Source organism: Emydura macquarii, unplaced genomic scaffold (assembly GCF_026122565.2).
Source record: "Emydura macquarii macquarii isolate MOO-44397 ecotype Brisbane River unplaced genomic scaffold, CSIRO-AGI_Emac_v2 contig_295, whole genome shotgun sequence".
Classification (NCBI taxonomy): domain Eukaryota; kingdom Metazoa; phylum Chordata; order Testudines; family Chelidae; genus Emydura; species Emydura macquarii.
Window position 1 is genome coordinate 12,627,837 of NW_027130432.1, and position 25,220 is coordinate 12,653,056.

The 25,220-nt window shown below is 45.9% G+C and overlaps 1 protein-coding gene across 2 annotated transcripts in view; it reads right to left on the bottom strand.

Annotated features, from left to right (window-relative positions):
• Nucleotides 1-2,221: 2,221 nt before the first annotated feature.
• CSNK2A2 (casein kinase 2 alpha 2) overlaps nucleotides 2,222-25,220 on the bottom strand; it is a 40,301-nt gene continuing 17,302 nt past the window's right edge. The window contains exons 5-12 of one of the 2 annotated variants that reach the window (XM_067552590.1): nucleotides 19,294-19,353; nucleotides 16,711-16,794; nucleotides 15,351-15,461; nucleotides 15,035-15,136; nucleotides 14,492-14,592; nucleotides 12,830-12,978; nucleotides 12,462-12,555; nucleotides 2,222-2,890 (exon numbers count right to left, since the gene is read on the bottom strand). In XM_067552590.1, coding sequence (XP_067408691.1) covers nucleotides 12,479-12,555; nucleotides 12,830-12,978; nucleotides 14,492-14,592; nucleotides 15,035-15,136; nucleotides 15,351-15,461; nucleotides 16,711-16,794; nucleotides 19,294-19,353 — 684 coding nt within the window. In that variant the 3' untranslated portion in view covers nucleotides 2,222-2,890; nucleotides 12,462-12,478. Of the gene's footprint in view, nucleotides 2,891-11,047; nucleotides 11,986-12,461; nucleotides 12,556-12,829; nucleotides 12,979-14,491; nucleotides 14,593-15,034; nucleotides 15,137-15,350; nucleotides 15,462-16,710; nucleotides 16,795-19,293; nucleotides 19,354-25,220 lie in introns of those variants that run through there. The other variant, XM_067552596.1, reaches the window with a different exon arrangement.

Below are 25,220 nucleotides of genomic sequence, written 5' to 3' on the forward strand. Positions count from 1 at the left end.
CTACCAGGCTGTCCCATCTACACTACAAGAACTACAATGCTGGGGGTACCCAGTTACAACACGGTAGGGCCATGTCACGTTTATGCTCTGCCTGTGCAGATGGAACCATGTTCTAACAGGTGTGACTGACGTGCAACCACCTGCTCTGGCAAATAGTTTAGTTCTGTGTATACAGGCAAGTCTGAAGCATGTTTTAACTGGGTGGAGACCCACTTAGCATATTGCAGGTGGGTTTTCAACATGGCAACAGTAGCATATATTAGTCCTTAAATGAGTTCTCTATTTTCCATGCCACCATCAGGTGAGCCCTACCGGAGGCCAAGAGGCAACAAATGCACCTTGCTTATTTCAATTCCTTCCTGTAAAGTTCTTTGCTGGCTCATAGGTCATCACACTCTCATTTATCTTCACTCTTGAATGAGCGCACTGTGCTCCTAGCATATAGATGCATTTCATACTCTAGCCTGGAAAACTGGTGTTCATGCTTTATTGCCTAATCTAACTGAACTAGCACACAACCCTGTGCTGATATGAACTACAGATAAAACATAAATGTGCACCACAGAGTGACAATTTTCTTGTGATCACCAGAAGATGCTCTTCCTGAAGAAAGGGCCAAGATTCTGCAGTGATGGGCCCAGGATTAATATCTAGAGATCGAGCAATTGTTTCCAGAAGTGGGGCGGGGGAGGCTTGTTGAAGATATCCCCAGAAACTCTTCCCCACCAGCTCCAAGGCCCTGAAAAACCAAGCAGGGCTCACATGTATTCTTGGGACCATGCTCACAACCAGGAGACTGGGCAAAGGGGAGTGGAGGAGGACACAACATGTTAAAGGAATAAAGTCCATTTTAACATCCCACCTCCATATTTTTTTCCCCTTAAGAAAATCCTTCAGCTGCACACAAAGTGCACAGTGCTTCCCTAGATACACAGATCCACACCTGGAAACAGATAATAAATACAGTTTATATACACACGCATACATACATAGCACCACGTCTATAAGGCTTAGAAGATACTAAATGTACATGAAAGGGAGGTGCTTGTTATAAAGAGGTATTTATAATGAGCTTCCAAAGAGCCAGGAGACAAAAGTACAGCAGATAGCCTTATATCAGAGGTAGCCTTACGACACACAGCTTCAGTACCAAGGCGCTGGATAAAAACTATGCAAGGGGAGCTGGAGGCAGAGAGGAGGGCCGGAGAAAAGAAATGACACAGTAGAATTGTAGTCCTGCTGGGATTTTAAAAAGTAAGCTTCAAGTGTCTGGGTTTGTTAACTTCAAGCTCTAGCTCACTGGCTCGGAAATGCTGCCTGTTCACTCCAGAGCCCGGAGCTCCGACAGTGCAGCGGCACAGCTCAGATAAACACTTGACGATTGGGCAGGTGACGTGTTGGCTGCTGTGACAGGGATCTGCCCACCCGTCTGACAGATCTCTACCGTAACCCAGGGCATCAGGAAACACGAGTGGCACCACTGCAGGCAGGAAGGTGTTTTGATGTAAGTGGGGGTTGGAGGAAAGGGCTGGTTCGATCCGCTGCCCAGGTGGAGGTACAGCTTGATGCAGTGGCAGGCCAAGGAGGAAGCCAGAGGCACTCCAGGGAGCGATCACTGAAGGAGCACGTGGAAGCACTGTGAGCAATACTGGCTCTGTCCGTGGGTGCTTGCAGAGCGGGGTCTCTGAGGTCCCCATACAGAGCTGTGGGGGTTGGGAGCCTGCTGTGTTTAGAATTAATAAGAATGATCTTCCCTGCTCAGGAGGGCTGGAACAAAGGGCTGAAGTCACCCACTTTGTGTGCAGGTGCAGGGCGTTGGTGCAGAAAGGGGGTTATCTCCTTATCCTTTTCTAAATCCAGCTGAGATCTCGAGGGAGCCAGACCCTGTACTATAATTGCAAAGGCCTCTCCTTGATCAATACTCCTCTTGAAATACCCCCGCCCTGCACCGCTTCCTTCTCTGCTGGGGGACGGCAGCAGAAAGAGTTTGCGCCTTTCCCGGCAGTTCATTCAGAGGCAGAGGGTGGGGGGAGAAGCAGGCTGCTAGCTAAAGGTGGCAGCCAGCCTCACCCTTTGCTGTGGTGCAGCCACCACCCAGGGATCAAGCGTCTAGTGTTTATCCAGGCCTCCGAAGGAGCTTGACGTTTGGGGCAAGATGCTAGGCCCCGTGGAGAGTTTTCCTATCGATTTACGAGCTCCGGTCCTCCGTTAGCCTGGCTGCTTAAACCCAGCCTGTAGTTACAGGCGGCGGGCTCCAGCCCGCCATAACACTTCAAATGATTTTGTACAACAGATTCACTCTCTTCCCCCCTGTAAAACAAGCGAACGACAGGAGACAGCAGCAGGAAGGGCTCCAACCAGCCCTAGCATTCTCCAGTGCAGCGGGGCAGGGCACGCCCCATGGCTCCTTCCATACTCAATACTCTCCATACATTTCTTTTAAAACTTTTATTCAATAATATATAATTCCTTTAATTATAATATAGAACTGTCCATCATGCCATATTTCCCCCCGCCACCCCCTCCCTGCCATGTCAAGTCTGGAGCCAGCTAGTTAATCCATCACGCAGGGGATTCAGGGGGGCAAAGGTCAGAATGGGGTGGGGGGGGGAGCAACATTAGCCAATAACCATTTTGCATACCCTTCACATTTTCCATGCTTTCTGGGTCAGGAAGAGGTGAACAGGAAGTCAAAGGCAGAGGAACCTTTTACATTCAGAAGTAAGGTTTTTGTTTATAAACTGATGGGTGCCATGGAGCTGGTGCAGTCCCTGGTCTCGTCACCTGCCACCGCAACGCCGTCTGGCCGCCAGCTCTGTACACACGCTGATAAGACGTTTGATTTGGTTCTTGTTCTGCTTATGGAAAATTGGGAGGAACAGCATCGGACCTGGGGAGAGATGGGAGGAGGGAAGTAAGCATCAGACGTGAGCTGCAGGTGACGCCGCTGCGTAGCCAGAGCCTTTTCCTTCTTCGGTGCCCAGCAAACTGAGCACAGTGCCAAACAGACAGAAGTGTGTTCTAATCCTTCCCCTCCCCCTGCAATCTGACTCCCTACACAGGCTTGGGTATGTCACAGAACCTCTGTGCCTCAGTTTCCCTATCTGTAAAGTGGGGATAATAGAGACCTATTTCCCAAGAGCGGGGTGAGGCTTACACAGTGTATGTAGAGTGCTTTAAAGATGTCAGCATTGTAGAAGTGCTAAATTACTATTGAAAAGAATGGCAAGTGAATCAAAATCCGTTTTTCCTCCTTGCCTCCCATACTTATGGTTAGCAGTGTCCCCCCCACCCAGGGTAACCTTTTTAGTGGGGAGAGGCAGGAATCTCTCCGTGACCCCAACACTTTATTTCACACCCAATCTCCCGCTGCACTGGTTCCAATGTGCTCCCAGACCCTACTAATCTTGAGAGCAAGGCTCCACGCTCAGATTCTGAACTCCAGCCCTCTGGCTGCTGCTACGGCACTGGTCCAGCCCACCAACCCGGGAATTTTAACTGTACACTTGTGAGCTCACCTGCTTCTCGCTGTTGCATATAAGTGACCGTTCATGAGCATGCAGGAAGGGATGTGTTGAAAGATCTCCCCTCCCCCCTTCCTTCTGAAGACACTTCACATCTACTACTTACGGAGGTGAAAAATGCTTTATTACTGAACAAGGTGAAGTGACATTTCCTGCTCTGGGCATCTAAAATGCTAACAGGCTCAAAGAGGGAAGAACCTGATCAAGCTCCAGCTATGTGCACACACGTACTACTCAAGTGTATATTACAGCTATAGGGAATGCTTTAGTTAAGGTTGCAAGGGTATTTCCATAATAATCATGTTTTCAGTCAACTTTCGCATTTCCTTTTGGGCCGAAGCTTCTTATGTCTGGTCTCAATCCCAGCTTTGATGTGGAGGAGGTGGTGGGACCAGATTGAATTTACGGGGGGACTGGGGCAAGTCGCTTTCCCATTGTATACCACACAGTTCCCTCCCTTTAAGAGGGGAATATGATTTCTCTTCCTAACTTACTTTGTGTTTGGAAAGCATCGCTGAGATCTTCAGAGTACAAGATCCTGCCAGACTACACAGTATGTACTGCAAGTCTGCATGGCTGTGTGAGGGAGGAATGCCAAAGGGTCTCCACCCCTATCAGTGGGAGATAGGAAGTAGGTTCTTATGACCCTTGTCCTCTCCCCCAGAGCCCTCCACCCCTTCTCCCTCTTCAGATTAAAAAAAAAAAAGGACTCGGGGTGAAGATTCTACATTCACGCACCCTTAGTTACAAATGCAAAACACAAAAATTGTGAAATGCAGATGGCTCTCGCTGCAGCGTTAATGGCGTGCGCCTCTTGCTATAAGAAACATAAACCTTTGCCTTTTCCCAATGTGCATGGCGACATTCACTAAGCGTTGTTCTAACAGTTTAGAATTTAAATATTAAATGCACAAAACCAGAGTTAATGCAACCCAGAGGCTGAGAAGCAACCAATCAGAAGTCAGGACATTCCAAAGATTTTCTACCCCAGCACTAACTTCACCCTATTGCCATCTATTATGGCTACTAGTATAGATCAAAGGTTCCCAAGATGTTGTTGCTGAGCCCAACTTTGGAAATTCCCATCTCATGCGTACCCCCTCTCTTTCTAAGCAAGGGGGAAGGAGGAGCCTGGTAGCCAAGGGGGCACTCACCATGTGGCTGCTGAGAAAGCTGCCTGCTCCCCACAATGGTCCAGCAGTGTTAGTGGCCAGGACCCAGCTTCCTGCCTGTCTCACTTGTGCACCATGCATGGGAAGTGAACAGGGTTGCACTATGGGCTGGGGTCAGTAGGGGAGTGGGAAGCTGCACCTTGTAAGTGCTGGCTCCTATTGCATAGGGCTCCCTATTGACCCACTTCCCACACACAAGCTCTGTCCAGAAGGGGAAGTAGATGGGGCTCTGAGGACATGAGGGGGCTCTTTCTGGTGGGGGGGGGGGCAGTACACACAGGGTGCAGCTGTCAGCTCTCTGCTCACAGAGTCCCTGCCAACCTCCCCAGAAGAGGAGGGTAACTGCCAGTAGAAGGGTGCTGCAGGTGTGCAATGGGGGAAGAGAGACAGGCAGGGAGCCTGCTTCTGGTAGCTGAGATGTATGCACAGAGCCCTCTCCTGCCCCTGGTCGTTCAGCATGGCCCCGTCAGCTTCTTGTGCCCCCCCATAACCTCTTGACACGCCACACAATTTGAAATCTTCTGGTATAGATCATAGATTCTCAGTCTCAGGGTTGTGAACCCATCAGGCAATTGCAATTGTTCTGCTCATTCTGGACAGAGACAGACAGAGGGGAGGTAGCGGGGGAGACATGCCATCCCAGCATAAAAGTAGTTAAGAACCACTCGTATAGTACACTGGAGGTTCATATTTAAATGAGGAACCTTCACTTTTGGAATTTTCCAACTGCTTGACTCCTCAGCGTGGCCAGTGCATTAGTACTAGTATTTGCATTTCTTTTCTTAAACCAGGAAAGAAATGAAGGGCTGATGCTAGATCAAAATGTCCTTAATAGACAATGTTCCATCCACCCACAGCAAGAAAGGATTCAGATGTGTCAACATGCAGGTTAAGAATTCAGGACTTTTCAAGGAATCTGACATATTTGGTTTTCAAACCTGAACTCTTTCTCTGAAGGAGAGCTCTAGAAAACAACCCTGGTCTGGCGTTTCAAGTGTGAGGGTATGTCTACACTTCAATTAAAAGAGCCGCAGCTGGCCCAACTGGCTCAGGGCTATACAATTGCAGTGTAGATGTTCAGGCTGGAGCCTGGGCTCTGGGACCTTCCCCCATTAATGGGTCCCAGAGCCAGGGTTCCAGCTTGAACCTGAAGGTCTATACTGCAATTTCAGAGCCCCGCAGCCTAAGTCAGTGGACATGGGCCAGCCGTGGGTGTTTTACTGCACCGTAGAGACACCCTGAGAATCTGGCAAGCACAAAAGTTTATTCCCTGGGCATACGAAACCCTCTTTGAACAAAACCAGGTGCAGCAGCCCAGGACCCAGCAATCAGAGCTGCAAACGGGAGTTTGCAAGAGGAGTTGAGGAGGGAGTGTGTGGTGTTCTGGTATTGTTGGGGTGTTCGTTGGACGGTGTTTTTGGGAGTTTCTTTGTTTTTGCGTCTCTCACTGACAGGTAATAGGGGAAAGGCTATGACAGATACAGAGGCGGTAGTGGTAGTCACTCAAGCAGTGGAAGAGACAATGAAGATGATTGGATGTGGAAGCTGCGGGATGTACATGATCCTGGAGGGGGGACATCAAAAGAGCTTCATTTGTATGAAGTGCCGACTCATAGAGCTGATGGAAGAGAAGATTCGAGGGTTGGAGATGCAGGTGGAAACTGGTTGAATTTAGAAGGGGGTTCTAGCAGATGATGGAGCAAAGGAATGAGGAGGCTGAAGGGAAAACCCCAGACCTGCAGATGGAAGCAGGACCGATGAACTCTGAGGGGAGAGTGCTGGGTGAGGAAAGCGGCCAGTGGAAGCATGTGACTGTGAGAACCCGGCGGAGGAAAAGTCAAGCTAATGAAGGAGAAAGAGAGCTCAGAAACAGGTTTGCAGAGTTGGAAAATTAAGAAGAGGAACAGCAGGTGGTTACTGAAGGTGGGAGGGCAAGGAAGAACAGAAGAGCAGCTAGTCCTATACAAAGAGTGGATGAGCCAATGGAGATACCACCCAACAAGAGCACCAGGAGGATACAGGAACGGTAGCAGAAGATTGCAAAGGAGAATAGTAGATGAGATGACTTACAGCCAGAAAGAACAGGGGAGAGGCTGGAGAATCACAGTGTTACCAGGAAAAGGCAGGTTTACGTGATTGGGGACTCCCTGCTGAGAAGAACAGACAAGCCTGTAACCAGAGTGGACCTGAGGCTGAAGAGGATCCTAATGGGAGCAGGAAAGAATCCACTCATTGTCCTTCATGTGGGTACAAATGATAAAGCTAGATTCTCATGTATCAAAGGAGACTATGCCATGCTGGGGAAGACTCGTGGGATTCTGCCTGTCCCTAGAGGACAACAAAGGCATGACAAAATTCTGATGATCGACAGATGGCTCAGGCAATGGTGCTATACAGAGGGCTTTGGGCTGTATGGTCACTGGGAGGCATTCATGGACAGAGAACTGTTCTCTTGGGATGGACTTCGCCTGAGTAGGAGGGAAATGCACTGATAGGAGGGAGGCTGGCACGAATGATTAAAACAGCTTTAAACTAGGGAGTTGGGGGAGATGCCCAGGTAATCTCCACGCCTGATTTTAGCATTGAGAGGGAGGAAAATGAAGTAAGGAAGGACACAGCAGTGGGGAGCAGAATGGACATTAAAAAGAAGGGTAGTGTAGATACCAATCTAATAGACAACATTGGCAGTAGAATGACTGTGCCAAATCAGGTGAGGAATGTGAGTGAAGCCAAATAGCAAAAATTAAGATGTTTGTGTATCAATATGAGGAGCCTGGGTAACAAAATGGAGGAACTAGAGCTACTGGTAGAGGAAGTGAAACCAGATATTATAGGAATAACAGAAACATGGTGGAATAGTCATCACGACTAGTGTACAAGTATTGAAGGGTATGTGCTGTTTATGAAAGACAGATATAAAGGCACAGGTGGTGGAGTAGCGTTGTATATCAATGATGAGGTAGACTGTAAAATTAGAAGTGATGGAATTGATAAGACAGTCTGTCTGGGTAAAAATCACATTAGGGAAGAAAACTACTAGAGTTTCCCCTGGGATAGTGGTTGGGGTGTGCTACAGACCACAAGGATCTGATTTGGACATGGATATAGACCTCTTTAAGGCTTTTAATTAAGTAAATATTACTGGGAACTGTGTGATTATGGGAGATTTTAACTTCCCAGATATAGACTGGAGGACAAGTGCTAGTAGTAATAATAGGGCCCAGATTTTTCTGGATGAGATAGTTGACAGATTCCTTCACCAAATAATTACTGAACCAACAAAAGGAGATGCCATTTTAGATTTGGTATTGGTGAGTATTGAGGACCTCATAGAAGAACTGGTTGTGGGAGATAACCTTGGTTCGAGCAACCATGAGCTAATTTCAGTTCAAACTAAATGGAAAGATAAACAATAATAGATCTGTGACTAGGGTCTTTAATTTCAAAAGGGCTAACTTTAAAAAATTAAAGGAATTAGTTGGGGAAGTGGACTCGACTGAAGAACTCATGGATCTAAATGTGGAGGAGACTTGGAATTACTACAAGTCAAAGTTGCAGGAACTATCTGAAACCTGCATCCCAAGGAAGGGGAAAAAATTCATAGGCAAAAGTTGTAGCCCAAGCTGTATGAGCAAGCATCTCAGACAGGTGATTAAGAGAAAGCAGAAAGCCTACAAGGAGTGGAAGATGGGACGGATCAGCAAGGAAAGCTACCTCTCAGAGGTCAGAACATGTAGCTATAGAGTGAGAAAGGCCAAAAGCCAAGTAGAGTTGGACCCTGCAAAGGGAATTAAAACCAATTGTAAAAGGTTCTATAGCCACATAAATAGGAAGAAAACAAAGAATGAAGAAGTGGGACCGCTAAGCACTGAGGATGGGGTGGAGGTTAAGGATAATCTAGGCATTGCCGAATATCTAAACAAATACTTCGCCTCCATTTTTAATGAGGCTAATGATGAACTTGGGGATAATGGTAGGGTGGCTAATGGGAATGAGGATATGGAGGCAGAAATGACCACATCCAAGATAGAAGCCAAACTCGAACAGCTTAATGGGACTAAATCGGGGGGCATATAAAATTGCATGCCCATGAGTAAGGATTTTTAATGAATCTGTAAATTCAGGGCTGTACCGTATGACTGGCGATTTGCTAACAGTCCCTATTTTTAAGAAAGGGAAAAAAAGCAATCCGGGTAACTACAGGCCTGTTAGTTTGACCCCAGTAGTATGCAAGGTCTTGGAAAAAATTTTGAAAGAGAAAGTATTTAAAGTTAACAGTAATTGGGATAAAATACAATATGGCTTTACAAAAGGTAGATCGTGCCAGACCAACCTGATCTCCTTTTTTGAGAAGTTAACAGATTTTTTAGACAAGGGAAATGCAGAGGATCTAATTTACCTAGATTTCAGTAAGGCATTTTATACGGTTCCATGTGGAGAATTATTAGTTAAATTGGAAAAGATGGGGATTAATATGAAAATTGAAAGGTGAATAAGGAAGTGGTTAAAGGGGAGACTAGAACAGGTCATATTGAAAGGTAAACTGTCAGACTGGATGGAGGTTACTAGTGGAGTTCCTCAGGGACCAATCTTATTTAACCTTTTTATTACTGACCTTGGCACTAAAAGTGGAAATGTGCTAATAAAGTCCGCGGATGACACAAAGTTGGGAGGTATTGCCAGTACAGAGAAGGATCAGAATATCATTCCGGAAGATCTAGATGACCTTGTAAACTGGAGTAATAGAAATAGGATGAAATTTAATAGTGGAATGTGCAAGGTCATGCATTTAGGGTCTAATAAGAATTTCTGCTATAAGCTGGGGACGCATCAGTTGGAAGTGACAGAGGAGGAGGACCTGGGCATATTGGTTGATCACAGGATGACTTTGAGCCGCCAATGTGACGTGGCCGTGAAAAAAACTAATACAGTCCTTGGATGCATTAGACGAGGTATTTCCAGTAGAGATAGGGAGGTGTTAGTACCATTATACAAGGCGCTGGCGAGACCCCATCTGGAATGCTGTGTGCAGTTCTGGTCCTCCATGTTTAAGAAAGATGAATTCAGACTGGAACAGGTGCAGAGAAGGGCTACTAGGATGATCCACAGAATGGAAAACCTGCCTTATGAGAGGAGACTCAAAGAGCTTGGCTTGTTTAGCCTAACCAAAAGAAGATTGAGGAGAGATATGATTGCTCTCTATAAATACATCAGATGGATAAATAACAGGGAGGGAGAGGAATTATTTAAGTTCAGCACCAATGTGGATACAAGAACTAATGGATATAAACTGGCCATCAGGAAATTTAGATTTGAAATTAGACGCGGGTTTCTAACCATCAGAGAAGTGAAGTTCTGGAATAGCCTTCCAAGGGGAGCAGTGGCGGCAAAAAACCAAGCTGGCTTCAAAACTGAGGGTATGTCTTCACTGACAGTGGCAAATTTGCTGCCGTCAGATTGATCTATCTGGATCGATTGAGCAGCCAGTGAAGACCCACTCAATCAATCCGGAAGTCTACGCATTAAAACCACCCCCTCAAGTGGTGCAGCGCAGTGAAGATGCCGCATAGAAGGGAAGTTACGAAGTCGATGAGAGTTACGCAAGCTACTCTGCATAGCTTGCGTAACTCCCATCAACTGCCGCCGAATTTGAAGGTATAGACCAGGCCTGAGCTTAATAAATTTATGCAGAGGATGGTATGATGGGACAGCCTAGTTTGGCAATTGACTGATCTTTGATTACTGGTAGTAGATATGCCAATGGTCTGTGAAGGGATGTTAGATGGGGTGGATTCGGAGTTACTACAGAGAATTCTTTCTTGGGTGTCTCTGGCTGGTGAGTCTTGCCCACATGCTCAGGTTTAACTGATCGCCATATTTGGGGTCAGGAAGGAATTTTCCTCCAGGGCAGATTGGCAACGCCTCTGTGTTTTTTTTGTCTTCCTCTGTAGCATGGGGCACGGCTCACTTGCTGGTGGATTCCCTGTACCTTAAAATCTTTAAACCATGATTTGAGGACATTAATAACTCAGTCATAGGTTAGGGGTCCATTACAGGAGTGGGTGGGTGAGGTTCTGTGGCCTGCATTGTGCAGGTGGTCAGACTAGATGATCATACTGGTCCCTTCTGACCTTAGAGTCTATGAAGCCATTTTGCGGAGACTTTCAAACAATTTCACGTTTGTGCTGAGACCAAGCATGAAAAGCATCAGGCCAAAAGGAGCTAGTGAGAGAAAGTTAGAGAGACAGTTCTGATACAAAGGAAATTGGAACTCAACCCTAACTACCAAATGCAAAGCCTTCAGCTGCTCTTAGTTTCTGAACATCCCCATAGACTAGAAGACAACAGAAGTTTATACGTATAGATATTTATTGGTTTCAGTGAATTATACAAATGGATTTGACCTGCTATCAATGCCAATATAACTTTATTGGAATATGGAATGTAAACAGATGTTTCAAATAGAAACATTCTAACCTTATATTATAAAAAAAATTAAATATTTGACAATGCCGGAGAAGAAAATTCTGTGTTTAGGTGCTGGTGGCAAAACACTTTCTCTGGTGTATAGGTTTAGGAGGTTACTAGAACCGCTGGATGAAATTACACACAGAACAAATAAAGGAGGCAACTGTGAGTTGTGGGGCTAATAAAGCTATCAAGGGATCTGAAGAAAAGCCACAAGAGAACAACCCCAACACCCCAGACAGAATCTTAGCCCCAGAATTCATCATTGGCTGATTGTTAACACACTACATGAACCCAAGCTCTGGATCATTAGCTACACAGTCCCCTCAATAGCTTCACATCCTCCTTGTTCCCACCACACCATTGCTTCCTGATTCCTCCCCCTCTTGCCGTTCCCCCTACTGCATCCCCAGCTCTCCTACTGCATTTCACAACATCTCCATTCTGTTCTTCATTCAATGGTGCTGGATTGAAACACTCCAGATTCACACTCTGGAATAGTACTTCACCTGGCATGAATTATCACATGAGCCATGTCATAAGTTATACGGTTGTATGTCTATTATTACAGACAGTCTTGCAGTATCAGCTTTCCTGAGGTCTGTGGGAAAGTATTTTTCCTGCTACAGGAAAAAAAACAAACAAACAAAAAAACCTTCTGCGTCTACATCCAGGACTTTCCGTAACAGGCCTATCTTGTTTCTTTCCATGGAACCTTTTCGGAATGCACCTGCAGTGGTGCTCACCTCTCTCTGAGCAACTCAGAAGGTGTGTGTTCGTTTTAATGATCCAAACCATTCTGAGACACTCTTCCTCTGAAACTGAAATTAAAGGGCCAAACTCAGATCTGGAGTGAGCAGGTATGATTCTCAAACTTCAGAGTTGCATCTGCTTACACCCGGTTTGAATTTGGCCCCAAGCATCCACAGCTCCAAAGGGCTTATTTATAATAGATGCATGCTATGGTCCACTGGTGGAATGGCAAGTTTGCCCCACCCGCATAGTAGGAAAAGGCTAGACTGGGAAAGAAGAGGAGAAGCCATGGAAATGCGAACAAGGATCAGTTGCGATGAGCCCTGGGTACATCCCTATATATTTAAATCTTGCAAAACCATTTGCCCAGGGCTTTGGTACCACAGGTTCAGAGTTACATTATCCACAACCACTGGAGAGGAACAGAGGTTTTAGCCCCCAAAAGGTTAGATTTCTGCTGAATATAAATGGGGAGGGGTCTTGGTTATTTCCCTTCACTGTGTGACTGAAGGTTTTGTTTTTATTTGTAAACATCTTGAATTACCCGTTGTTTTCCAGTCTTCATCGTGCTGCTGTCAGGCCACTGGAGAGCACAGCATTTTCTGAGCTGGGCTGGGACTGCTCCTTCACCACTGCGTCTGCAAGAGACACAAAGATCAGCCAGGGATGGGAAGCAGCATTACGAGCGGATTAAAGTTTCACTTTCATGATGGCTTAGGTTCTTCCAAGGAAGCCCCCTTCAAGATTCACAAGCTTCCACTGGACTCTTTGAAGTTGGAGAACCTGGAATTCCAGCCATCAATATGATAGCAAGATCCATAGGGAGACATTGAATGGAAGCCCCACCTCCCCCCAGATCAACAAACCCCTCTCCTTTTCAAGCCCAGCCGTGTGACTCCCCACAGGACTCACAGAAATATGGGTGCTCCATAGCCTCTTTGGCAGTCAGTCTCTGTTGATGGTCATATCGCAGAAGTTTATCCAGAAGGTCCAGGACTTCAGGACTGACCAGGTGTCTGTTCTCACTATGGATGAAGTTCTCCCAGCGTTTTCGTGAATGCCTGTAGCAGAGGGAGGTCTCTCATAGCACAGACCAATCTCTGAATGGCAGAGCAACTACCATCAGATCTAGGAGGATTCACCTATCACACCCCATATGTGAATTCAGAGGAGCTAATCAGAGCTACCGACCAACCACCTCTACGTCCAGAATCCAGCATTTCACTAGTGACAACTAACAAAGGCAGGGCCATTCGTGCCTTTTCCTTTACAACCCAGCATACCTGGCTTTGGCTCGAGTGAATGCTCTATATCCCAAAGAGAGGGAGAGAACTGCACAGTAAGGCTAATTTATGAGCAGACTGACAGAGAGACCCTTTGCTGTCAAGGGTTCTATTCCATAAAGAACAGGCATGAATTCCAAACAACTAGGATGACAGCTAGGTTCTGCAACCTGCAATGTGCAGGAGGTCAGACTAGATGATCATGATGGTCCTTTCTGGCTTTAAAATCTATGAGATACAAGGGCTTCAAAACCAGGCACATAGAAGTGAGAATGTCTACTTGCCACCCTGGGTGAGGGGAATGATTTTACTTTGACAGATCCGTAAGATAATCATTGTTGAGACTTTCAAAGCAGTGCAGTGGATCTAGCCACGCATCTTCCACTAATTTTACTGGCAGATATGTGATTAAATCCCTTGCCCTGCTTAGAAAACATCAACCCCGGTTTCTCATTATCGTCACAGGAAAGGATGGGCAAGTAGATCCTGTGGCTGGGCTGGTAAATTTAAGAGACAATTTTGCAAGGCTGAAAGCACGAAGGCAAAACAATTTCTGGGATCTAAGGAAAGCAGAGATTGCCACATGTAGGGTGAGGAAGAAATTTCCCCCGAAGTCAGATTGCCAGTGGCCTTGGGGATTTTTCTGCAGCGTGTGTGTGTGGGTCACTTGTCAGAATCTCCCTGCCATTGGAGGGGCCTCAGACACTGGTGTACCTCGGTCCCCATTATTTTCTGCCTGTGGCATAATATTCTAGTCTTCTGTGGGCTGTAATACTTTGGTCTAGCTTTGGTTGTTAGGTTTAGCATATGGGTGCTGGATGGTGTTGGTGGCCTGTGATATACAGGAGGTCAGACTGGATGATCTGGGTGGTCCTTTTTGCCTTCAAAATCTACAATGGCTCATAGGGGACAATTCCCAACATCTGTACTAGGTTCCTCCCAACTCATTTCAGTAATTTTACTGGCCTCACGAGGAACAGGAGACGTAGACCCTAACATGGAAAGAAAAATAAACCTAGAAGAGCTCTTGGAAACTGGGAGAGGCAGAGAACAGAATCTACTATGAAAATCTAGTGGCCTGTTCAGTGCATAGACAGCCAGAGGATAGAAAAACCCCAGGATACAACAATAGTTTGAGAAGAGACAGCCCAGAGACACTGCAGCCCAGAAGAAAAGCAGCACTTGTGCTTTCGAGTCATTCTTGGGATGGAGATTTATGGAATCTTCTCTTTTCCTTTATGGAAAAGAAACCAAAAGCCATGTTTTGCTCCCCCCTCTGGCTCCTACTTACTGCCCCAGGATATCGTTGAAATGTGGGTCCAGTTCTATGTGGTACTTCTTCAGATACCCATACAGTTCATCTGTGCCCAGAACCTTAGCAATGCGAACCAGCTGCAACAAAAGACAGATTTACAGAAGCAGTAAGAGAAGGGCAGGACACTGACTTAAGAAAATGCCCAGCTGGAGGACGGGCTGCTGCATCCATGGGTCCTTTTACATTTGGTAACCACTAACGAGTCTGGGAAGTTAGTCTGTTAGCACCTGGGAGCTGGGCAGTCCGAGGCTAGGAGCTCAGCATTGGGAAAATCCTGAGGTCCAAGGAAAACTCCCTTGCAAACTCGTTTCTCCAGCACAGCAACAATTTGTGCTACATATCACTGGACCTTCCATAAGGCACATACTTTCTGTGGTGCAAGTCCTGACACCTCAGTTCACCAAATACATAACAGTGCCTTACCAATCAGATGATTCCATCCCATGAACCTCAGACCCAACCAAAGAGAGACGAGACAAACAAGAATTCCTCCTTTCAGAGTCAGAAGCATCTCCTTACCTGATCATAGTTGTCCTGGCCATGGAAGAAGGGCTCCTTTCGGAAGATCATGCTGGCCAGCATACAGCCTAAACTCCACATGTCTAAGCTATAATCGTACATCTGAGGGAGGAGAAGAATGAATCAGATGGGGGAAAGGCCACACTTACCTTAGGCCCAAGCCCCAAAAGACCCCTATTCAAAGGAGGCTCTCAGCTTTCCAACTGCATAGCAAAGTCTCTCTGAACTCTGGTAACCCCCCCAAGGGCAAATGGACAAACTAAAAGCAGCAACCAGAAGCAACGTGCTAAGGAGTACTTTGGATGCAGACTCTTACTTGGTAGTCCACAAGCAGCTCCGGTCCTTTGAAGTACCTAGAGGCGACGCGGACATTGTATTCCTGAGCTGGATGGTAGAACTCTGCCAAACCCCAGTCTATGAGCCGCAGCTAAACAGGCAATAAAGAGAAACACACAGAGTCAGGAGCAAACAGGTTTAGTTGCCTAAGTACAAACAAATCAGGTGAAGCCCAGTCTGCCAAATCCTTTTTCAATGGTTTGGAGAAAGCCCGGAGCCCTTTGTGCAATGATGTGGTACTGTCTGGGCTCTGTTCATGCTGTCACCTCACTCTATTATCTGCAGTGCTTTGTGGAATTACCACAGCTCAGAGAATTCACAGCCTTGCAATCCTAATCAAATAATCTATTGCTGGGTGACTCATCTGTTAGTAATGCCACCAGCCAAAAAATGACATTTAATTGGATGCCAGGGACCAGACACAAACCAGCTGCATTTAACAAAAATCAAAAGCACAGCTGGGCCCGAAGGCAGTATCAATACTAACAAGTGGGAAGAGCTATGAGAGAGTCACTGGATACAGCAAAGGGGATGAGCTGCTCTTTCAGGTGAGTGATGCAGACTGCATTACACTGGCATGGACCTGCAGGGGTTACAATTGCCAGGGAGATTGCAACCCCTCAGGTGCAGGCATACACTTGGATACAGCTACCACTGATTCACAGAGCAGGACTTGGGGCTTAGTAGCAAAGGAGAAAAGTGCCTGTGGGAGGACTCTACGGTGCCATTTGAACTGGTCGGATTGAGGGAAAGACCCTGAGATACTGATGTCACTTTGGTATATGCAGCATCCACCCCAAACGGGAAAGGGGAAAATGAGCAGTTCCCTGCCAAATGCGGCAATGAAGTTAAGATGACACTCTGGTGCGGGACAACAGGTTTGTGTCACAACAAGCGAGTACCCAGTAAGGTATTTTATCCCATGGGTTGACTAGTGTGTATAAAAAAAATGACAGAAGATACATGGGAAAAGGAGGCCACAGTAATGCATATGGCAGGCCTGCGCAGATAAGCCACAGGCTTTCAGCTAGGAGATCAAGCCAGGCTAGCAGTTGCAGGTGAAAGGAGGTTATCCACCCACACTTAGACTAGTCATCTGAAACCTACAGTAGCTACAGAATTCTGTAGAGCTCAGAGTAAAGGAAGCAGAAGTAAAATGTGCTGGTTCAGACAGACAATCCCCACCCAACACATGTATAGTACAAGTGATCTAACTCTGGAGAGAGAAAGTGGTGGGGAGAGAGAATAAGAAAGCAGCAGCCTAGATTCAGGACTTCGTGGTGGCAAAGTTTCAAGCTGCCCTGAAGCCTCGGTGACTTTGTGCCCCACTGCAGCAGTACCTTTTTCTGTTGGTGATCTATCATGACGTTGTGGGGTTTGACGTCCCTGTGCATGATCCCCATGCTGTGACAGTAATCCAGGGCCTGGCAGACAGACAATATACATTCAGGTTAGAGACAAACCAGCAAACACAGACAAAAGTCCACGATGTAACAGATGGTTCTCCAGCCAATAAGGTAAGTGTGCCTGAATGAAGAGAATATGAGAACCAGTCCTTTGGCTTTGAGAGAGCACTGCATCCCAAGGACTATGAACAACCAGCACCTTTATTTCACTTGCCATCATGGTTGTAGCAGAAGTGGCATGTTGCCAGTAAAGAACAAGAGAGGACTAAGCAGCTGCCATTCTACCCCTGGTTAATTTGTCGTACCAGGCCCCAACTCCTGGATCTGTGCTCCCAGCATGTACTTTAGAGCTCAAGAGGCAGTGAGCTGGATGTCCCATCGAAAGGTAGATCCACAAGGCCACGTGACTTTGCCCATCATTTTCACGGTCTCCGCTGGCAGGAGAGGAACTCCCAGAAATCCAGCAATTTCGACCATGTGCTCAATGCTTTCGGAAGGCTTTTCTTCTGACCCTACAGAATCTTCTTGGATCTACCAATAATGTCTAAACAAAGTTCTCACACATGCAAGGAGCATAATGGCCATGGGGGGAATGACGATGTGGCTCAAAGCACAAGGCAGGAAATACGCAGGCAGGGAGTGCACAGATCTGAGTTCTGCTCTCAGCTTGATGACCTCTGTGCAGCTGTTCTCCATGTATTAAGTGGGGTGCATGCAGCTTTTCTACCTCAAAGAGATGGTGGAGATCAATCAATCAATATTTGTCAAGTGCTCAGAGAGCCTCACATGGAAGGCACTAAAGCAGACAATGCATTCTCTAACTTTGCTTTAAAAGGCTGTATTTCTTGTTCCTCTCCCTCATTTCCTTAAAAACAGAAGTAGCCTAAAACTTCATAGGATGCCCTGAGCTCAATCAGAAGGCGATTTCCATCCCAGACAGGCACAATCATTGCCTGAGAGGACTGGGAACAAGGATGGGTAACCACAGCTTGGGCTGGCTAGAAGATCTATTCCAAGTGGTCATCTTGAGTCACTGACTCCTGGAGTGAACACTTCAGGGCTCAGACGGCCTTCTCTGACACTTCCAGACCCGAAGCCAGCCCAGAAGGCCTGGAAATGGTAGTTTTAATAATCCAGTAGCCCTGCTGGGAACCAAGAGGGACAACAGCTGCTGCCTTAGCACAGATTCAACATGATAGTGCCCAGAGCACAGCTATGACAACTGAAGTGCTCTGCTAACTCCTTCAGATTGAAGCTTGAGATCCCATAGAGGGAGTTGTGCAGATCTCAAAGACCTACCACGTGATCGTACACAAGCCTTTCCAGAGAAGGTGTGGGCCAGTCTAATAAAACCAAAAGGAGCATAAGGGCACACACTGCTCCTTTGAATATGTTATTCATCCCTTTTCTTCCTTCCTTCTCTGTCCTTTGGAAGCAGTACCAGCCTAATAGATGCCTTACTGAAAGTTTCTAAGTATTGTCTCAAAGGGGCTTAGTTACCTTAACAAAGGTAACTAAAATACCAGCAGAGTCAACAGGGTCTAAAGCAGTGGTTCCCAACCTTTTTGGCTCGAGGGCCACAAATATAATTTTTACAGCCCTGAAGGGCCACCAGTCTGAAGGGCCCCAGCACCTAAGGACCCAGGCGGAGCGCTTTGCTGTGCTCTCTGCTACAAGCCAAGGGGAGGGGAACTCTGATCTCCCATCCCCTTGGCTGCAGCAAGGAGTCTGTACCAGTAACTACTCTGCCTGAGTACTTAGGCAGCGGTTCCCTTCTGCAACCAGCGGGAGGGGAGCCATGGGCCACTCTGAAAGACCCTGTGGGCCACGAGTTGGAAACCACTGGCTAAAGCCTCATGCCCACTGACAGAAAAATCTTCAGGAGCTTTGAAAGATTTCAAAGCATTTAACGAGCCAGCTTGTTTCTGACCCACAGGATCATTCAGGGAAAGGAAGATTCGAAGCCACCTGCCTTCCACCCAACTCCCTAATTGTCCTCCTGACTCTGGACACTTGGGGCTACAAAATCAAGTCTGGGCATGCCCTCAGGTTCTGCAGCATTAGGCAACATAGAGTTAGTAATCTACCCCCTCGTGCTTTGCATAATGCCAGCCGTCCCTAGTTCACCTGGGTTACTCTCTTCACCCCACTCGTTTCCAGTGCTTTGCCCTGGGGCTTTACCCTCCATTTTCCTACACAGTCACTATCTATAGTGCACTCACTGCAGGAAAAACACCAGATACCTACAGTACAAAAGACAATTAGAGAGCCCCAGTTCAGTTATGAGCTTCCCAGCTCCTTCTCTCCTCCAAGGTAGCTGGTTATTATTTGATCTTCTGTTACCAACCCCTCCCAAGTGGGCTCTGTCACGTAACAATGATTCTGCATTAAATATCAGACAAGAAATAAGCTTAAAAGTCAAAGTCAAGAGCCAGGTTGCTCCAGGAATTCTGCCACTGCCTCAGAGGAGATCATTTCCCCACCCCAGCCACTGTGGACTCCATGACCACCACTCACCTTGAGCAGCTCATACATATAAAACCGAATATCAAAGTCTGTCAGGATCTGGTACAGTTGCTGAAACAGATTTTGGGAGAGAAAGAGAAAGGAAAATAAATATTCAGATCTTGATTGTTTGAGTCTAAAACTGAGCCTTTTAGTTCCTAACCCCCACTTCCTCAAGTATTGAAGCCACTATGCATCCTTTTCTAACACTGCCATTTCCTGACGCCAGTTCCTGATTCAAAAGGAGCACCAGATATCAGTGCAGGGTTATTCTGGTTAACAGGATATATGCTGGGCGATGAGGGAAAAGGGCACCACATCCCACAGTGGGGAATGTCAGCATCCTACAGTACCATCATTGCCCCTTTGCTTCCCCTAAACTGGATGATCCCCTGCAACATCAGAAACATTTGCTGTCTGCTTTAGGAGAATATTAGCTTTCACATTTCCTTTGTATATATAGGCTGTCTATCCACACTAGTCAAGAAGGCTAGAGTGGCAGCTGCTACAAAGGGACGGAGACAGTAACATGGAAGGGAAAAGTAGCTCAGAGACCCCATCACAAGCGTGGGAAAGAGATCACATGATTGAGTTCGTTGCTGGCAGTCTCCTCTACGTTCCTATTGGGATTAGTAATCGCTGCTACTGTAAAGCAGCAGGGGAAGCATTTAAGACCCAGGGTGCAATTTAAACCACAGCTCATCGTCAGCAATACCACTAATATCTTTGTCACCCAGTCACTTCCAGCGTGAGCCGCCCCGGGGTCATAATTAGCATAGAGTTAGCATTTCACTTTAAATCCATCATCGGCACCCTCATCAGGCTCATCCTGTTCCACTGCTCCTACCCCATGGGAAGGAGGGGAAAACTCACGGCAAAGGGGCAGCATGATGCTAGAAAGCAGCAGCTATGTGAAGAATCTCATTCACTCTGAGTTTTATAAAACACAGCAAGATTTAACCTTTTTTCCTTTTTAATAAAAAAGAGTCCTGAAAGCCCAGTCAAACTGTTTGATTGCATTAACTTCAAACCAGCTGCTAGCTCAGGGCACTGTCTGGTAGTTTCAAGAAATCCCACAGTGGAGATTTGAAATTCATATTCCAAGAAACTAGAGCTGATCCTGGATTCTCTTCAGCTCTGGAACGGTGTCCTGTTCAATGCTGAAGAGTGATGTAAACAAGTTACCGCCTATGCCCAAGGCTTCCCCCAACAACACACCCAAACAGTCCAGCCTTCACCATCCCTGAGTCAACAAACAGCCTAATCGTCCAGCAATGTACAAAGAACATTCACAAGTGCGGGAACAATTTAGTGCTTCTCGGGGTGCTAACTCAATTTTATTTTCATGAGTTAGGGTGATCCAAACACTCAAGCCCAACTCAGTGATGCAGGCCCGAGTCAGCAAGGGTGAGACAAAAAGAAACAGCAAAAAGCTATAGCAGGGTGCACGTTAGGCTACTGAGGCTCACCTGGAGACCTTCTGCCCTCATCAAGCTCACCAGCAGCCTCCTTATGCAGACCCTGGAGCAGGTTATTGCTAGGAGAGGATGGCTCATTCATCTGAAAGTTTCATTACTTTTCAAACAAGCCATTTTGAAAAGTTCGGGGGGGTTATTAAATTAGTTTTTCCATGAAAGATAGCCTATAACCTTTGTCCAGGATACTTAGGCAACTAACTCCCCACTCATTTCAATGGGAGTTAGGAACCTAAATAACCTTATAGGATCTGCGCCTAAGAGACCACAGGGAGTCTATGTCAGATCAGGGATCTGTGCTCTCAACTCCTTAGTCCCATGATGGGCTGGAGAAAGAGTACAACAGGGAAGAGATTATAAACCCTTCCCTCCCCCCGCCAGCCTGATTAATGTTTTCTAACTTTCATACGACTCCATGAACTATTATCCCCTCCCAGCCCTCTCGCCCCACCACTCCTCCGAAGCTAGGCTGCCTTTTCAGCTGAAATTTGTTACCCAACAGCCTCTTTCAACACACTTCCTTGTAAAAACTGAACATGAAATACAGAAAGTTCCCTAAGTCTTTACAAGAGAAAGTCAGAGGAGTTGCTGGAGGTGCCCATGCTACTGCGGAATGGACGGCTTGGCACAAGGGTGGAGTGGGGCATTTTAAAACTCTCTTCCTGATCCTTCCTCTCTTCAGCTGCCTTGTACCATATAAAAACAGAGCCATGGCCTCCACAGCATGGGACTTGGTGCACCAATAAGAACATAGCTTTGGGAAATCTCTGTCCACAGAGCGACTTAAATAAAATGAACATCCTCCTAGCAGGGCTCCAAATTCTCTTTATTTAAGCTATTTGTAGAGCACGAGCACACCCCCGTATCACCGAGTTCTCTCCAGAGTGACAGTCTCATGCTCCATTCTCTGGGTGGTTTGTTTCCCAACTGTGACAAAAACGTCACCGGGAGGCTCTGAATCTCAAGGATTTCAGTCACCATCTGCTCAGTTAACTGCCAGCCTTTCAAACTGAACCTGGGCTCAGTGGTGCAAACTGGGCTCTTTCCTTCTCGTGCATCAGTACTAGCAACAACCCTAATCCTAACCCTCTCCAGGCCAAATCAGGCCCTCCGTGGCACCTGTACAGCCCTCTATGGCTTCCAGCAGGTTTGTACAGATGGAATCAATTGGCATTTCACAATTCTGTTGATGCCCAAGAAGGAACAAGCTTCCCCACTCCCTCTCTGAGCTGTGTTGATTCCTGCAGGACTGACAGGAGTTAATCAGTAAACATTTTTTCTCACTAGTGAGCAAGTCTGACTGATTGCGCAGGGGGTGCAGATTTCTGGAACAAGGCACTGTTAATTTTATGACTTTCAATGTAGTACTGCATTTAAGGGGTGCAGCTTTGAAGCGTGAAGCGTAAAGCATTTAAATGGCATCACTTGAAAACCATTTGCCCCTTGGCTGCTGGGGTTTATAGCTAGGCTAAGAAGCAGTTTTATTTCATGCCTTTACATCCCATGTATGTGTTGCAAATGTAGTAGGAAACTATATTTATCCTCAATGTGCATAAGTTTAGGTGGGAAGGTGGAGGGAAACTGTCACTCAAGACGTGAAAAATAGAACGAAAGGAATCCCAGGACATAGGAGTCCTAGCAGCCTGCCTGCATCACCCTATACACAGAGAGAAAGAAGGGAAACAGCTATCCTGTCCTCACATTCACCACCGCCAGGGATGTAATCCCAATTGCTCCAAGTTATCTGGATAGAGCACCTTCACTTTCTTCTATGCGGCCCCATACAACCTGGATCTTCCTTTCAATCTGCTGGGCACAACTGCCATTTCTTCCTTTTAAATACCTCTTCTGAATAGCCTGTAAACTTTACTCCTGCCTTTCAAAGTGGAATCTACTGCAAAAAAGATAGCAAAGCCTGTGCAGAGCTGAAGAAAAAGATGAAGGCTCTTTCAAGCAAGGCAGGCACATTATCTAGCAGACCTATAAAGTACCACACATTTCTGGTACTATACAAATTATGCATCATATTGGGGGAGAAGGGAGGAGTTTGGGAGTATGGAGGAGTGTCAGTTGTTTTAGCTTCCAGTTGGAAATAGAAAGACAATAGGCACTTTGTACCCCTGCTAATGACCATTTGCCTGACAGTATCATTTTGCTTGAAGTCACGATTTTTTAGGCAAGCATTTTTGGTTTGCGTGAGACCTTAAAGATAAATTCTGTTATACCAATGGGTAAGAGAAATATTGGCCACTCATTAAGACATAAGTAGCGACATTAACTTGTTTTCTCACATGAACCCCAAGTATCATTTTTCAAACTCTGGTTCATCAGGCCCATAGGCTCGGAATGATCAGTTTTAGAAGGTATACAGTCAAGCAGTTTAAGATTATAATTTGACCAATTTCAAAGCATACCATCTGGTAAAGTATTCATCATCTACCTAAGTTATTTCTAGAGCCTATCACCACAGTAACCAAATATTGTAATTTTAAAATATTTAAATTCCTTTGATTCTGAAGTTTGAGTCACTAAAACTGGGAACTCCGATAGCCTTAGTTTAGGTAGGTCCTATAATGCACAGGCAGGCCATGAGGCAGCTGAGGAAGTCCAAGCAGCACTGTTCTCAAGATTATGCAGATGCCACTGGCAATCTATGTGCTCCAAAGAAAGTAACATTGTATCGTATCAAGCAATTCACATTAAGCAAAAATGTAATTTCACTGAAAGCACAAGGGAAAGTATTTGCCAGAAAAGATGATCAATTAGGAAATCTTCTAGCTTCAAATAAGATATTACAAATGAGAGACAGAAAGATAAAAATGTAATACTGTAAAGCAGTGTTTCTCAAATAGTGTTCTGTGGAACCCCAGGGTTCCGTGGGCTGAGTTGAAGGGTTCCACGAAAAAGCGGAACCGCGCCGCCAAAATTAACAGAAATCGCGCGCCGCCGAAAACAGCTTAGAGAGCGCGCCGCCAAAAAGGGGAAGATTTCCTGGACTTGTCGGCGGAGGGTATGGCATGGCAACGCAAGGGTGCCACAGCGAAATATAATTGAGAAACACTGCTGTAAAGTATTTGGCAGTAGCCCATCATAGAAAAAACAGTCACTTGGAATTAGCTTGAGAATCCTCCACTCGTGTGCTGATATGTTTTTGTGAGAGACAAAATTGTCACACTGCTGTTGGGTGTACAAGTTGTTATAGTGATCACAAATTCAAGCATTTAGCACATGGACCAATGCCACTGAAATGAGTAAGAGGACAATTCCCTATCACTCGAATTAGTGTGCATTACATTTAACTCTAGCAAAATTAAGTTGCCAGGGGCAATTCGAAACATGGAACATTGAAAGAAAGAAGGAAACAATTGAAACACGTTGGAAGGCTTCCAGTTTAAATCTCCAGACATCTTATTAATAGGGTTCAAGGAAAGCCAGTGGGAACCAACATGAGGATTCTTGGATTTGTTTTCACTCAACCCTCCAAACATCTTGCTTCCGTCTCAGTACAAAGACAGACAGGCTTTGGGGCTTGATTTTAAAAGCAGAGACTCTCTTGTGTGGTTTTGCACGTGCACTGGCTAGATAGGCACCCAGCTAGCCATCTGTGCATGTAAATACCAATCATACATGAACCTGCAAACAAAAAAAAACACAGGTCTTAAACAAGGCTACTGAGTTTGGGCTATGAATATACTACTCTTTCCTAGCCAGGCTGAGCATCTCACGGTGCAGACAGATTTTCGGTTTCAAGAGAAGTTTTCCAGTTCTGTCTCATACCAATCAGTAGACGTCAGACAGTGAAATAAAGAATCTTTAAAACTTAGACTCATATTTGTGTCCTGATGATTCTCAAGACTCAGGCTTTTATATTTGCTTTTTAATAATTAATTTTAAAAACATTTTAATTTCTTCTGATGAAATGACCACAACTCAGCAGTGCAACTTCTGATGTCCTGTTCTGGCAAGCTTGCAACCACTGGAAAAAAACAAACAACTATTCCTGTTCTTGGTGGGAATGACAGTTTGCTAGGTATGTGGCACATGATCCATACCAAACCAACAGGAGAGGCCATTTAACTCCCCTGCTACTGTATCCACTGACCATTATACCCAGATACCTTTTTGTTTAGAACAGTATTTAAGAGACAGCATAATCTGATAAGAACCGGGTAGGTTTTCATAGAATATAGAATCATAAGACTGGAAAGGACCTCAAGAGGTCTTCTAGTCCAGTCCCCTGCATTCAAGGCAGGACTAAGTATTATCTAGAACATCCCTGACAGGTGTTTGTCTTGAGTTATCTCCCCATACTACACCAGCTGGGGAACAGAATCAAATCACTGACTTGAGTGCAGAGTACTAGGGAAATACGCCCTGCTTTGGATTTTTGTGTAGAGAAACTATTAGGCACATGTGTAGCTTTTTAGTATAGCATGAAGAGATCCTTGTTAAAAACAACTGGAT